Below are 16,409 nucleotides of genomic sequence, written 5' to 3'. Positions count from 1 at the left end.
GTCAATACATTGTTCTGCCACTCCTTGCATGTCTATAAAACCTTTGGTGGTATTAAGAGCAGGAAGGCAGTCTTTGTGACAGGGAGTCCACTGTCTTCCCTTAATGCTGGCATTTTGGAATAAAACCTGCTTTTCTTTTCACCAACCTCACCTCTCGAGTCCCGGCTTTCGTGCAGCGATAACACGAGAGACCTGCTTTCCTTCTTTGCAAACCAGCCTCAAAGAGAAGTTCCCCCTAAGGACTGTTGTAAGGACGCACTGCAAGAAAACGTGGAAGATACTCGGCGCGCTCAGGATTCGCTCATTTAGATTCAAGGCCTGGGTGACCCAAGCCTGGAGCTGACATCTGACCCTACGTCTCCCCACCTCTAAAACGCGGCCCTACTACCCGGAGGGCGGGGTCTCCGCGGCCCAGTCTTTCCGGGCTCGCGGGCCCATCTCCTCCCCGCCCGAGAGTACCAGGTCCCGGCTGGGGCCGGTCGGGGGCGGTGCCCAGGAGGGCGGAGCGGTACGACAACCCGGTCTTTGCCGTTTCCTCCGTGGGCCCACTCTGCGGCCGTGCGCGTCCTCAGCCTGGCGGGCGCGCCTTCTGACCGCCAGCGACCCGGAGGGATTCGGGTAAGCGCGGCCCTGCGCTCGACGCGGGTGGGGCGGTGGTAAGGGGAGGATGGGATCCACAGGGCATTCCGAAGGAGGCCCAGGACTGGGGATGCACAGAAGATGGAGTAAAGTACGGGGACGAGGGTGGGGGTGGGGGTGAGGGTGTGTGTGCAGAACGACAGTCTGATGGAGATCCTGGGGCGGGGTGGGGACACATCTGGAAGGGCCGGGGCATGGCGTGCGGAGCCTGGAAAATGAGGTGAACTGCGGAAGGGGGGTGGGGTAGCGCTGGATGGGGGCTTGCGGCCAGGAGGTACGCGAAAGATGAAGTAAAACGGGGAAGACAGAGGGAAAGGGACGGGCGGAGGTGACGCCTGGGTAGGAGCCAGATCCGAAACTGGGGCTGCGGGTGAGTATGTGATGGATAGGGTAACTGTAAGGGGGAGGGACATCAAGGGCTCAGGGCGGGGGCGGTGGGGCCGGCTGAAGAGGCGACCTAGAGCTTGAGGGTGGGGGCAAGTCCTGTTCAGGTTGCTTTGAGGCTACCTCCCCCACACCCCATACATCCACTCTTTGGGCTTAACTGTCTTGCTCTCCGTACAAGTTCTCAGCACCCCCACTCCAACTGATGCGAAACGACCCAGGTGGTTCCAGCAATGCTTGTCTTCAACTGGTCCTCTAGGTGATTCTGATGCTGCTGTGTTTTAAGAACCACTGATCTAAAACATTAGAGCTTTTAGGAGTTTGAACTGGGAGTGGGGGACAAGCCAGGTGTCCTGTGATAAAAATACATTATTCCTTGTACTCTTCATAAGCTACCATGCCCATTTAACAGATGCGCACTGGAAGCACAAAAATTTAACTTTTCCAAGGACAAACATCAAGGAAGGGGAGAAGCTGGGATTACAATCTTGGGGGCAGACTCCAAAGTGTTCCCACTGAACCAAGTCACCTATGAAGCCCAGAGGGCTGAGGCCTCACAGCACCTTGGCCCACATCCACTTCCCATCTCCCCTCCAGAGTGGTCAGGAATGGTGCAGCCTCACTGGTTTGTCTGAGGTGCTAAAGACCAGGTCCCAGACCTGATATGTTAAGACTAAGTTGCCCAGAGGCCTGGGATCCTAGGCTGGCTTTGCCCCCACACACACTCATTGGGTGACACATTGTCAGTGTCCTCTTCAGTCTGATGGGACAGACTCCTTGTGAGGCATCTGAAAAACTGGTGACCTTGCAGATTCATCTGACTGGCAGCCCTGGTGGACCCCGGACCCCGCTACCTGACTCCTGTCAAGGCCTTCCCCCGAGGGAGGTGCTCTAAGAAGTATGGCCGGTGTAGGGTTCTCATTCCACAGTACTGACACTTTGGCTGGATAGTTCTATGTACTGGGAGGCTGTCCTGTAGCACCCCCTCCATGTGGCGTCCCCTGGTGGGAAGCCTGGGTAGACTCCTGCCCTAGAGTCTGTGCGACCTGCCCCCTTCCCATGGGCTAAAGGAGGGGTTTTCCTGCACCCACAGTCCACCCTCCCTTAAAGCCCACTCTCCTGACAGGAGCCTCCCTCACCAGCAGGCCTGTCCTTCAGGACCTGGTTTGTCCAGCTGTACTTTTAGGAGTTACCATTGTTACCAACCCAAGTGACATTTGAGCACACACTCATTTTACGAAACACTCCCACAGTCCCAATGAAGCTGAGGGCCTTTGACCACCATCCAGGAGGATGTGAAGTTCCTGCTGGTGGACCACACTCTCCCCACCCTGAGGGGTACAGAGCAGGAGGGAATGACCAAAAGGTGCTGACCGAGGTGGAGCCTCTGTCCCAGGAGACTCCCCTCCATCCCAAGGTCACCCCTGGCCAGACCTTTCCTTGCGCTCCCATGCATATGACTCGTGAAGAGGGACCACAGGACAGGAGAATGTGGGACGTTTTTTAGACGCCATCCCTCAGCTTGCTTTCCTCATGTAACAGTGGTTTCTGCAGGACCTGTTGCTGTGCTGTGGCTATAGTGCTGCTGCACTCCCGGCACAGCCACACACCATTCCTCTCGGGGACACCACAGAGCTCAGCGTTGGCTGTGCTGTCAGGTTCCAGTGCAGCTGCTGTCAGCATCTTGGGTGTGTCTCCTTGTGAGCCCCTGTGAGTGAGTCACCACGGTTGTGCTTTGTGGGGTGAGGACATGTGAGTACTGAACGGTCACTGCCAAGTTGCCTTTCACAGGAGTGGACCCACTGGCCCCCACCCAGGCAATGTGCTGGCTCTTCTCTCTCCCTGGGCCTTTGGGTCATCTGATGGTGAGGTAGGGCCTCGCTGCTGGGTTTAAATCATTTCCCCAGTCTCTAGTCTGGTCTATGCTGCCTGGAACACTTGCCTTTTCCTGCTGGGCATCTCTTTCTCCATTGCTTTTTCTGTTCCTTAGGGCTGTGTTGGAGTTGTGGGTTTTTTTGTTTTGTTTTTTTGTACACTGTTCCTTTGTCTCTTTTGTTGGTTTCAGACATTTTTTGTAGACCTTTGCTTGTCTCTTAATTTTGTTTAGAAGTTTGTTTAGAAGTCCCACAGAATATTTAAACTTTGATGGAGTCAAATTAATCATTTTTTTTTCTCTGATTTTTGCTTTCAGGGTTTTTATTGGGGATGAGTGGAGACCTTTCCTCCCCTATCCTTTAGAGGTCCGAATCCCTGATTTAGGGTGAAAAATCCCTTTGACCCACTACTTACCCAACTGCTCAAGCCATTCAAGTCCTATTCGGTTGGTGAAGGGAGCCTAGAAAAAGCTGGACATCTGGACACCCTCTCTTTGCTGTTGTTCATAAAGCCTGGATGTCTGGATACTTGTACAGACCTTCCCCCTACCTGACTTTGTTAACACCTAATTCATTATTTCAGAATACTTGTTGAACAGTCAACATTTTAAAAGATATTTCAGAGCCTGCTTTTTTCAAAATGATTACACCCCATTTATTTACATAGCTAATAAATCACAACTTATACATTTAACAAATTGTCCAAACATGTAAACATTGATCACGTATCTCTATTTAATCAAACTCTTCTGAACTTTTAATTAAAACTACAAGTCTGTTATATCAGATTTCTGTAATATTTTCAGTAAGCACAAAATACTATGATTACAAAATTAATCAGTTCATTTACACTAAAACTGGTTAGAAAAAATCCAGTATCATGGATATAATGTCCAGATTCATTATCTTTATTATTATTATTCTTAATCCTTTCCAATGTTGTTTTTCTAATGTATAAGTAATTTCACTATTACTTTTGTGTCTTCCTAGGGTTTCTGCTATCTCACCACGGGGGTCATCTAGGGTCACTCACGGGCCCTGATTCCTTTTAGTGGGGAAAACACCAATGGTCTTTTGAAAACAACACATTATCACGTCATCCTCCTGCTCAGAACCATCCAATGCTTTCACCTCATCCTGAAGAAGAAACATGAACTCTTTGTTGGGCGTATAAGGCCCTGCTTTCTGCTCTGCCCTAACTTCCTACCATCCACTTTCACTGTCCACCTTCCCCAGATGTTTTTACCTCTTTGCCTTTCCTTCCTCAGAAGTGCCAAGTTTGCCCTACCCCAGTGCCTTTGTGCTTGCTGCTGTTTCTTGAGAAGTCTTCCCCTAGACTTTGCACAATTGGCACCTTTTTTGTCAATGGGGCTCCCACCCTGTCTTCTAGGGTGGGATCTTCCTTGATTGTCCATCCAAACCATCCCATCCAACTTCCCCAGATTGTCCCTATCAATTCACTGTATTTAATTTTATTCATACTTTATTTATCTTGTTTATTTATTTATTTTCTTGTTTATTTCTGTCTCTGCAGCTAGAATGTAAATTTCCCCAAGAGCAACACCTTTATCTGTCTTGCTTTTCAGTATATTCTTGGTGCCTAGAAAATGCAAGGCATAAAACGAGAGAAGAAAACATTATTTGTTGAATGAATGATAAATCAATGATTCTCACCGTGCATAAATGATAATAGACCACTGCTAATTTTGTTTACAAATGTCAATTGCTTAAAAAAATACCTTTTAACAGTGCACGAGGGAGCCTTTTCTCTATCTGTTGAGACTTTGCTTCCTGGCAATTGTTGTTAGTTTAGCTCAAATAAACTCTTACAAGCTTAAAAGAAAAAGTGCATGATGTGTGAGAGAGAGATGAGTAGGTAAAGCACAGGGTTTTTAGGGCACTGAAACTTTTCTGTCTGGTACAGTAATGGTGGATACATGTCATTATACACTTGTCCAGACCCACAGAATGTGCAACACCAAGAGTAAACCTCATAAACTATGGAGTTTGGGTGATAATGATGTCAGTGTAGGTTCATCTGACAAATGCATCACTCTGGTGTAGGATGTTGATAATGGGGGAAGCCGTGCACGTGTGGGGGAGGGGTGTATGGGAAATCTCTGTACCTTCCTCTCAATTTTGCTGTGAACCTAAAACTGCTCTAAAAAAATAGGTTTTGTGTGTGTGTGTGTGTGTGTGTGTGTGTGTGTGTGTTTAATAAATAGTGCACATTCATATCAGGGAAAAGTCCGAACGATATAGATGTGTATGAAATCCAAAGGATTATATCTTCATGTCTCCTTTACCCCAAGCCATTTCTCCTACATTGACCATCTGGGTGGATAATGGTGCCTTTTACTAGAAGGAAGAGACAGAGAGACAGAATTGGAAATCAAGAGTTCTACATTAGACTTGCCATATTCGAGATGCCTCTTAGCTGAGTAGGAGGTCTGAATCACTTTTCAGCATAAGTGTGTCCCATTTTATTTGCTAAGTCTAGCAACCCTAAGCTGAAAGAAGGGGTCTCAGGGAGTCACACGAGAAAGAAAATCAGTCAGAGCATGTTAACATAGCCTTTATTGTAGAATCCTGGGCACAAGAACGCGGCAAAAGAGTGTCCTGACTTGGGGAGGAGGGTGGAATGTTTTGTGGGCTTTAGCAGGAAGATATTGGTCAAAGTTCAGCTAGACTTAGCAGGAAGGGGGTGGCTCCAGTACAGCTACTTCCAGAAATGAGAGCTTGGCATTATTTTTGAGGGTCAGCAGCATTGTCTGGGTGGTGAGGACTTTATCAAGAGGGATGAAAAGGAGCAGGGGCTAAAGTCCTATGTAGTAGGGGTGTGGGGCACAGCTGTGGGACAAGGACATGGGAAAGCCATGGTGGGCAAGACTCAAGCATTGAGCATCTCATGCCACCGTGAGTGGCCAAGACATCGGGCACAGGTCTAGTGGTTGTTTGGCATCATGCAGGGGACTGCTGGCCTTGGCAGGGGCAGTTTGTGCAGGAAGGAGCCAGAGGGGTGCTTGAACACAGGGGAGGTGGGACATAGAGGCAGTGGGGACATGTCTCTGTGTAATCGTGTCCTGAAGGGGAGGAGAAAATGGGGAGAGGGCTAGAGGGTAGCTTGAGGTCAAGGGAGTTTGTTTATGTGGCAAATCCTGGAGCAAAGTTCCTGTTTCCATCAAATGATTTTATAGAGGCAAGGGGAGATACCGAGGAGGGCTCCAGGCACGGGGGAGAGGCCGGCCTGCTGACTCTCCCCCCCCCCCCCATTTCTTCTGCTATGTAACGGGGGCAGTAATAGACCTCCCTGAGGTCTTGTGAGGATTGAAGAACTCCCACACATGTCATTGCTAGCAGTGTCTTATTTTTTGAAGAGATTAAGGATATGGCACTGCTTTCCCCACTAAAAGGAATCAGGGCCCATGAGATAGCAGAAACCCTAGGAAGACACAAAAGTAATAGTGAAATTACTTATACATTAGAAAAACAACATTGGAAAGGATTAAGAATAATAATAATACAGATAATGAATCTGGACGTTTATATCCATGATACTGGATATTTTCTAACCAGTTTTAGTGTAAATGAACTGATTAATTTTGTAATCATAATATTTTGTGCATATTGAAAATATTACAGAAATCTGGTATAATAGACTTGTAGTTTTAATTAAAAGTTCAGAAGAGTTTGATTAAATAGAGATATGTGATCAATGTTTACATGTTTGGACAATTTGTTAAATGTGTAAGTTGTGATTTATTAGTTATATAAATAAATGTGGTATAGTCATTTTGTAAAAAGCAGGCCCTTAGATATCTTTTAAAAGACATGCGTATGTGTGCCATGGGCTGGCACTGTGCTGGATGCTGTGGTGGGGTGGTCGTCACAGTCGAGTGAAAAGAGACAGACACAAGATGCATAAATCAGTGTTAGATGGTAATAAGGGCTACGAAAACAATAAAGCTGGTGATATGCCTCAGCTTTGGAGAGGAAGGCCAGAGAAGGCCAGAGAAGGCCTGTTTAAGGAGGGGATGTTGGAGTGAGGCCTGAGTGACATGAAGGAGCTGCTTGGAGAAACTGCATCAGAACAGGCTGTCAGGGCCAGGCGTGGGGGTGAGCAAGTAGTATATTTCAGTCCATTTTTACTTGTGGTGGGTTCTGCTAGCCAAATCAAAAGCAGAAAATTTTTCTTTCAACAATTATTTTCAGTTTTTAGGGTAAAAGTTTTACACTTCTTTTGTGAAATTTATTCTTAAGTAGTTTGTTCTTTTTGATGCTATTTCAGATGCAGTTGTTTTCTTAGTTTAATTTTTGATTTGTTTATTGCTAGTATATAGAAATAAAACTTAATTTTTTTGTATTGATCTTGTATCCTACAACCATAGTGAACTTATTAACTGTGATAATTGTTCTCTCTGTGTGTTCATTCTTTAGGATTTTCTTTATATAAGATCATGTCATCTGTAAATATAGTTTTATTTCTTCCTTTCCAATTTGGATGCCTTTTATTTCATTTTCTTACCTAGCTGTGCTCAGTTACAATGTTTAACAGAAGTGGCAATGGCAGGCATCCTTGTCTTGTTTCTAATCTTAGGGGGAATACTATTAATCTTTCACCATTAGGTAAATTTGTTAACTAGGTTTCTCATAGATTCCTTTTATCAGGTTGAGGTAATTTCCTTCTATTCCTAGTTTTTTAGTGTTTTTATTATGAAAGAGTGTTGGATATTGCCAAATGCCTTTTCTGAGTCTATTGAGATGATCATGTTTCCCCATCCATTATTCTACTAATATGGTATAGTACATTGATTGAGTTTCAGGTATTGAGCCAACCTTGAATTCCTGGGAAAAGTTGCATTTGGTCATGTTGTGTAGGTTTTTTAATATGTCTGCATTCAGATTGTTAGTATTGTGTTGATGATTTTTGTGTCTATGTCCATAAGACATATTGGTCTGTAGTTTTCTTAGGTTTCGTTTCTCTGGTTTTGGTATCAGGGTAACACTGGCCTTGTAGAACAAGTTGGGAAGTGTTTCCTCCTCATCTGTTTTTTTTTTTTTTTTTTTTTTTTGGGAGGGGGGAGGGGATAGTTTGTGAACGACTAGTTTTAATTCTTTAAACGTTTGGTAGATTTTACCAGTGAAGCCATCTGATCTTGGACTTTTCTTTATGAGGATGTTTCTATTACTAATTTAAATTAATCTTTTCATTGTTATAGGTCTATTAAAAGGTTTAAATTTCTTACCTAGTTTTGTTTGTGTGTTTTTAAGAATTTGTCCACTTCATCTAGGTTTTTTAATTTGTTGGTGTACAGTTTTTCATAGTATTCCCTCATAATTAATTTTATATTTGTAAATTTGTAAGTAATGTATGCTCTTAAGTATTTGAATCTTCTCTCTTATTTTCTTGGTCAGTCTAGGTGAAGGTTTGTCAAATTTGTCAGTCTTTCCAAAGGCCCAACTTTTGGTTTTGTTGATTTAGTTTATTGTTTTTCTATTCGATATTTCATTTATCACCACTCTAATCTTTATTACCTCCTGCCCTCTACTTTGGGGGGGCTAGTTTGCTCTTCTTTCTCATATTTTTTTAAGGTGAAAAATTAATTAATTTGAGCTCTCCTTTTTAGTATCAGCATTTACAGCTATAAATTTATTTTGAAGCACTGAATTGACAGATCCCATAAGTTTGGGTATGTTATATTTTCATTTTTATTCATCTCAGATAATTTTCTGATTTCTTTTTTGAACTGTTAGTTATTTAAGAGTGTGTTGTTTCAAATATTTGTGAACTTCCCAAATTTTCTTTTATTCTTTATTTCTCATTTCATTCGATTGTGGTTGGAGAACACACTTTATATGATTTAAATCCTTTTAAATTTGAGACTACTTTTTTGCCTGATATATGGTCTATCTTAGAGAAAGTTTCATGCGCATTATAAGAATGTATATTCTGCTTTTGTTGGGTAGAGTGTTGGGTAGATGTCAGTTCGACTTAATTGGCTCATAGTATCGTTCAAGGTGTCTGTTTTTTTGCTGCTGTTCTGTCTAGCTGTTCTAATTGATGATTGAAAGTGGAGTATTGAAGTCTCCAGCAATTATTGTGGAGGAGACTATCTTTTTCTACCTTCAATTCTGTCAGGTTTTTGCTTCATGTATTTTGTGATTATGTTGTTAGGTGTATATATACTTATAATTGTCATGTCTTCTTGATATATTGATCTTTTATCATTATCAGATGTCCTTTGTAGTGACAGTTTTGTCTTAACATCTATTTTGCTTGATAATAGTAAAGCACTCCAGTTCTCTTTGGTTACTATTTTCATAGTATATCTTTTACAAGCCTTTTACTTTTATCTATCAATTTATTTAATGTAATTACTAATAAGATAGGACTTATATCTGCCATTTTGCTATTTGTTTTCTAGGTCTTACCGGGTTTTTTTGTTGTTGTTCCTGGAACCTCCATTACTTCCTTCTTTTGAATTAGATAGATATTTTCTAATGTATCATCTTTATTTTCTTATCATTTGCTCTGAGGGTTGCAATTAGCACCTTAGCTTATAATTCAAATTAATAGCAACTTAATTTCACTAGTGTATAAAACTTTGTTCTATATAGCTCTATACACTTCCCCTTTGTGCTTTTATTGTCATACGAACTGCATTTTATAGATTGTGTGCCCATAAACACTTATTTATAATTACTGCTATGCAGTTGTCTTTAAATCAGATAAAAGAAAAAAGTGTTACTAACAACAACAACAAAAGTTTGCCTATGTAGTTACCTTTATATAGCTCTTTGAGGTTACCTTTATGTGGATTTGAACTTCTGTCTAGGTCCTTTCATTTCAGTCTGACAGACACTCTTTGGTATTTTTTGTACGGCAAGTATGTTAGTGACATATTCTCTCAGTTTTTGTTTATCTGGAAATCTCTTAATTTCTCCATTTTTGAATGATACTTTTGTTGCTTATAGAGCTCTTGGATGGAAGTTTTGTTCTTTCAGCACTTTAAATGTATCATTCCACTGCTTTTCGGCCTCATGGCTTCTGATGAGAAAAAAGCTGTTAATCTTATTGAGTATCCCTTGTATATGATTTGCTTCTCCCTGCCTTTACAATTTTTTCTTTGTCTTTGACTTTTGACAGTTTGATAATGGTATGTCTTGGTGTCCATCTCTTTATATTACTATTTATCCTACTTGAAAGTTGTTGAGCTTGAATATGGAAATTTTTCTAATCAAATTTGGAAAGCTTTTGCTCATTATGTTTTCAGATATTCTTTTGGACTCTGTTACTCTTCTTCGCTTTCTGAGACTCCAGTTATGTGTATGTTGGTACGTTTGATGGTGTCCTATAGGTCTCTGAGGACTTGTTCATTTTTCTTTTTGTTCTTTAAAATGGGTAATATCTTTCAGCTCAATGGTTCTTTATTCTCTCTTTTCAAATCAGCTCTTGGGCTCCTTTAGGGAATTTTTCATTTCAGCTGTTATATTTTCCAACTTCAGAATTTCTGTTGGTTGTTTTAAAAATAATTTTTATTTCTTTATTGATATTCTCTACTTGGTTAAACTTTATTTTCATACTTTCCTCTAGTTCTTTAGACATGGTTCCATAATTTCTTTAAACATTTAAAATAGCTGACTAAAAGTTTTGCCTAGTTAGTCCAAAGTCTGTGCTTCCTCACGGATAATTCTTATTAATTGTTTTTTTTCCCCTGTGTGTGGGCCATACTTTCATGTTACTTTGCATGTCTTATTTTTTTAAATTAAAAACTGGACATTTAAAATTACATAATGTGACAACTCTGGAAATCAGATTCTCTCCTCTTAGGGTTTCTTGTTATTGCTGCTTGTTCTAGTTGTTTGTTAGAGACTTTTCTGAACAAATTATTTAGTCTATATTCTTTGTTGTCACTGAAGTTTTTGCTTTGTGGTCAGATAATGATTGGTTAGAGATTGCCTGAACGCCATGCCTGGAACCAGTAAGTCTCCCAATCTTTGGCAAGGGGCTCTGTGTGTGTGTTGGGGCACACCTTTAACATTCAGTCAGGTTGGTACAACTCTGCCTTAGCTTTTTCACTTTCTGCTTGTGCAAAGACTCCATATCAGGCAGTGGTGAGAGCTTAGGGCCTTCTCAGGTATTTTCTGAGCATATGCCCAGCTCAATGTGGGTTACCTTCTAGACTCCCAGAAATGTGTAGGAGCTTTTTAAATCCTGCCTATGCATCTCATTCCCCAGCTTTTCCTTTTAGGTTTTTGGTTAGTATATTACTTACCCAACTATTGTCCACTGCTTCAGGCAGCCACAAAGTACCTATAATTGTTTTCAACAAATGTTCCCTAGGGAGAACCCTTTTTATACTAAGTGAACTACAAGTCAAGTGAAATACAGACAATCTGCAGGTGGCATCTTTACAGTGAACCACCTGATAGGCCAAATAATGACAGTTCTTTGAGAATGAGGCTTTGAAAGAGCTCTTGCCCATTCTGTTCTCTCCAGCCTATTGGTTTTTAAGGCTGCCGCAGAGCCAGAAAGCAGAAGATAGGACTAAAGGCAAGTTAAAACATTCCGGATGTTACAGTATTGCTGGTCTTGCTGAGATTCAGCATTTTCTCTTGAATAAATGTTCCTTGTTTTGCTGTAAGCCTTTGATTAATTTCCAGAGTTCAGAAAAAGTTGATTCTCATAATTTTTTGCCAGTTTTCCTGTTACTTTTATGAATGAGAGAAATTTCACAGGTCCTTATACCACCAGTTTTGCTGGTTCCAATTCATATATTATAATGTTCTCTCCTATATGTAACTTTTTTCCCCTCAAACATATTAAGTAAAAATTTATGTAAATTGGGGTTGCAGGAAGCCATATGGAGCAGGCACCAAGTGAAAGGCTGTGGATTGGCTGGAATGATGCCAGCCTCTGGTGGACAGAAGGTCTTGAAGACTTACAGGGTGTCAGCACCATTAAGGGTCAGGAACTCTGCCCTACAACCCCTGTTGCTTTGTGTCTCCTAGATTAAAACTGCCAGGAGCTCAGCTGTGCTCACATGGATGGAACAGAGACCCGACAGCGGAGAGCAGAGGAGCTAGGGTTGCGGCATACCCTCAGCACAGGAAGACTCCCTAGAGCTTCAGAAGATGGACCTCTGAGTGTCCCTGAGAGCCAAAGGGTGTCCCCTAAACCACTGGGGACTGAGCTCAGCAGGGAGACCGCCTTGTCCATTGGCCTTCAGGTGATAGTGCCCTTTATGTTTGCAGGCCTGGGACTGTCTGGGGCTGGCATACTTTTGAATTCTTTCCAGGTAAGAGGGAGCTATATAAGGATGATGGTGGTGGGGGCACTGTTTAATGGCAGCCACACATTGGGCCCAGCTTGAGGAGCATGGGGCAGGGCCTCCTCTTCTCAAATACGTTTCTATAAATTGGGCAAGGTTCTTTTATTTACTTGTGACAGAGACTAAATTTAACCTAGATTAAGCTTTCAAAGACAGTTGATTAACTCATATAATTTAAATCTCTAAGGGGTTGAATATCAGGCATGGTGTGATCCAAGTGCTTAAATGATGACAGGATGCTGGCTCTTTTTCTGTCTTTCAGCTCTGTTTCATTTGCAGGCAAGTTTCTGTACCTAGAGAAGTGGGTGGCCCTTGGCAATCTATCCTTTGTGCATATGTTATTAGAGAGAAGGAGAGAGAGGTCTTTGTCAATATCCACATCACTCTCCAAAAATTGACCCTGATGTCAAAGGTCCACTCCTATTCCAATCATCACTATTACCTGAGGGATGACAATCTCTGCTTGGCCAGCATGACTTATGTTGTCATCACTCTTTGAGGAGAGTCAGGGTCCCTTGATTTATACCCTACCAGAATCCCATAGAGTGAGGAACTGAGAGTTACCCATCAAACAAAAAAGTTATGCATGTACCATACCTTTCCTGTTCTTCCACCATCAAAGCCCCGTTCCTTTTTTTTTTTTTTTTTAATGTTCAATTATTTTATTTTATTTTTTTTGGGGGGGAAGGGGAACAGGACTTTATTGGGGAACAGTGTGCACTTCCAGGACTTTTCTCCAAGTCAAGTTGTTGTCCTTTCAATCTTAGTTGTGGAGGGTTCTGTTCAGCTTCAAGTTGTTGTTCTTTCAGTCTTAGTTGTGGAGGGTGCAGCTCAGCTCCAGGTCCAGTTGCCGTTGCTAGTTGCAGGGGGTACAGCCCACCATCCCTTGTGGGAGTCGAACCGGCAACCTTGTGGTTGAGAGGACACGCTGCAACCAACTGAGCCATCTGGGAGGCAGCTCAGCTCAAGGTGCCGTGTTCAATCTTAGTTGCAGGGGGCAGAGCCCACCATCCCTTGCGGGACTCGAGGAATTGAACTGGCAACCTTGTGGTTGAGAGCCCACTGGCCCATGTGGGAATCGAACTGGCAGCCTTCGGAGTTAGGAGCACGGAGCTCTAACCGCCTGAGCCACCGGGCCAGCCCCCCCCCCCCCCGTGAGCCACCGGGCCGGCCCCCCCCCCGTTCCTTTTATCAGCATGATTTTAAGAAGTCTTCCCTGTAAAAGTATGGGACCCAAGAACACTTTAAGTCATTACCGGTCAGTTATTTTCTATTATTTGGCAACCAGCTGCAAACAAAGATTGTCTTGAGTGAGGCAAGCTGGGAGGAAGAGGGTTGACATGTCCATCACTCCCCACCTCTGCCTCACTCACTGTTACAGGGCCCTGTGCCACCAAGGACCTTGTACCCCACCCCTCACTGATTTGGAACCAATCAGGGTTTGAGTTCCAGTCTGCCACTTAGCTGTATGGCTAGGGATTTAAAGTTTTTTTTAAAGTAACACTTAAAAATCAGGAGATTTCATGTAAAAATCCGAATTCCTTTTTTCTCTAGAAAACTTGGCAACTCCTAAAACATTGGATCCTCATTCCCTCATGGCTACCATCTGGTTGCTGCCCACCATAGGTGTCTGTGTGCTCTGGTTTGGCACAGTCCCCACCACTCCCTCTTGTGGCGCGATCCTACTTCACTCTGTTACTATCTGGCCCTGCTCCTTATGGACTTCTCAGTGACCCTCCCAGCACCCCAGCTGTCCAGTTCCTCATAACATCCCAGCACCACTGCCAGCTCCACTTCCAGGTTCCACCTGGATCTTGTCAGGCCCCAGGATAGTTGTTCCTCAATTGGAGTCTCTGTCCCAGTCTGACTTAGCCCCATGCCCTATGTCTGGTCTCTGTAACTTCCAGACCCTCGGTCCTCTTCTTCCTCCCAGTGACCTGATACCCTCTAGTCCTACATCCTTCTTTAACCTGTGGTCAGTCAACACTGCTCTAACCTCAAGAGCACCTCAGTGCCTGGCTTCCATGTACCAGGAGTTCCACATCCCAAAGATTTCCTCCCATGGATTCCCTCTTCCCCACCCCACTGCCACCTCCTGCCTCAGCCTCCTCACCACCCTCCTTACTTCAGGTCTCACTCCCTGCAGTCCATTCTCTATACCAGCCATTTTCAAGAAGTCTGTTGAGTGTTTCTATCAGTATAACATCACTAACCATGTTTCCCCATACGTACGCATGCATATTGATACATCACATATGTATATTTATATATACACTGACATATATATTTATATACACATTCACATGTATAAGTCCCCAATACATACGCATACATACTTTGGTTTAGAAATTATACATACCACAAAGACATACACACACATATACACATAGCTTTATAAATTACATATGGAGAGGCAGTGTTATAGTAATTAAGAGCCCAAATTCTAGGGCTAAACTAACTGGGTTTGAGTTTGACCTTTGTCAGTTAAGCAAGTTGCTCTCTGTTCCCCAGTTTTCTCATCTGTAAATTAGAAATGACCCTATAAGGTTGTTAAGAGGACTGGAAAGTGTTTATAATACTGCTTGGCATTAGAAAGCACCCAGTGAGAATTAACTACTGTTATCCTTGTTGTCATTGATATTCTATCACATATAGTACTGTGCAGATTTTTAAGAACTTATATAAAAGGGTAAAAATTAGGCAGAAATATCTGTTCTAGCATTTCTCTCACATGCCATTGGATTGTGTGCACCCATGTTGGGGGTCACTGCCTGAGCGCCATGTCGGGGATCTCCACAATGCAGGTCTTTCTGAGTTTTAAAATCTGTTGGTTTTCTACTGCTGATGGGATATAATTCATACTCCTAAAATGGACATCGAAGCATCCTGGGCTCACCTCAGTTGTATCAATTAGGATGGTTTCAGCTACAAACACTAGAAAACATGATCTATAGTGAGTTCAATTAGAAGGAAATATGTCATCTGCCAAAACGAGATTTTTCCAAGACAGGGTGATTCAGGATTGAAAAGTGATGTCATCACCAACTAATAACCTCCAAGGACCCAGGATCTTTCCAAATTCCTGCCGGGTCATCTTTGTCCTCATGGCCACATCATATCCAGAGAGAAGAATGGACCATCTGTTCTGGTTCTTCCTTCTTAAGCATAAGGAAACTTCCCTAGGAGACCCCAACAGAGCTCCCAACTTCTCACTGGCCAGATTTGAGGCATGTTGCACTTTGAAATCAAATACTGGCAAAGGGAATGGAATGGCCATGATTGGCATGGCCTGATTGATCTGAGCAGAGGAGAGGGTCACCTGCCTCACGAGGTGGGTTCCTTTGTGCAGTTAGGTTCTGTGACAAAGGTCGAAAAGGGGCAGTGGTGCCCCACTGGCTCGATGCTGGCATGGCCCTTATCCTGCAGCTCTAGCCAGCAAGTGTTGGCTTTCCTCACGTGGGTTGTCCTCTCCCTGTGTCTTTTTTTTCTCACCAACCCTGAGTGGAGAGGCTGCTGTTGTCTTTGCTGACCCTGTTCACATAGGCAGTCTTTCATGGAGTCTTTCCTTAGGTGCCAGCCCAACATTTTATCTTCACACAGGGCATCGTTTCTGTAGCTGATAGGATGTTTGCCATTTCTTGTTACCTTGTGCATTAATCTGATACTCTACACTGTTTGAATGTGAACTGACTGACAGTACAGGCTACACTTTTTTTTAATTAATTGTTTTTTCTGGAAAAGATAAAACATTTATGTGGTTCACTGTTCAAAAGGTTCACAAATGTGCACAGGGACAAGGCTCCCCAGTCTACCCAGAGATAACTAAAGGGACCCAGGTGTTGTATTTTTTCCTGAATATATTTTAGGCATGTACAAACATATATTTCTATCTGTTCATCTGTCTCTGTGTTTTTTCTCACTCTTTTACCCATATACAAACTGTTGAGTGCTATGGGTTTTTTTTTGTTTTTGTTTTTTTTACTTTACAATATATCTTGGAGATTATTCTTTATAGATATATTAAGAGCTTCCTTTTTTTTTAATGATTGTTCAATAGCCCATCATATAGATATACCAGAATTTATTTAACCATTTCCCTCTGATATGCTTTTAAATTTAACAATGTATTAGTTTCCTTGGGCTGCCATAACAAAGTACAACATACTGGGAGGCATAAACA

At 42.7% G+C, this 16,409-nt stretch overlaps 1 protein-coding gene across 16 annotated transcripts in view; it reads left to right on the top strand.

Annotated features, from left to right (window-relative positions):
* Positions 1-252: 252 nt before the first annotated feature.
* Positions 253-16,409, top strand: part of SLC41A3 (solute carrier family 41 member 3) — a 71,627-nt gene continuing 55,470 nt past the window's right edge. Inside the window, exons 1-2 of one of the 16 annotated variants that reach the window (XM_074340446.1) lie at positions 253-618; positions 11,910-12,196. In XM_074340446.1, coding sequence (XP_074196547.1) covers positions 11,942-12,196 — 255 coding nt within the window. In that variant the 5' untranslated portion in view covers positions 253-618; positions 11,910-11,941. The other 15 variants (XM_074340437.1, XM_074340439.1, XM_074340445.1 and 12 more) reach the window with 15 other exon arrangements.

Source organism: Rhinolophus sinicus, linkage group LG09 (assembly GCF_036562045.2).
Source record: "Rhinolophus sinicus isolate RSC01 linkage group LG09, ASM3656204v1, whole genome shotgun sequence".
NCBI classification, from domain to species: Eukaryota; Metazoa; Chordata; class Mammalia; order Chiroptera; family Rhinolophidae; genus Rhinolophus; species Rhinolophus sinicus.
The sequence above is the reverse complement of the archived record's forward strand: the minus strand, read 5'-3'. Positions and strand labels throughout refer to the sequence as shown.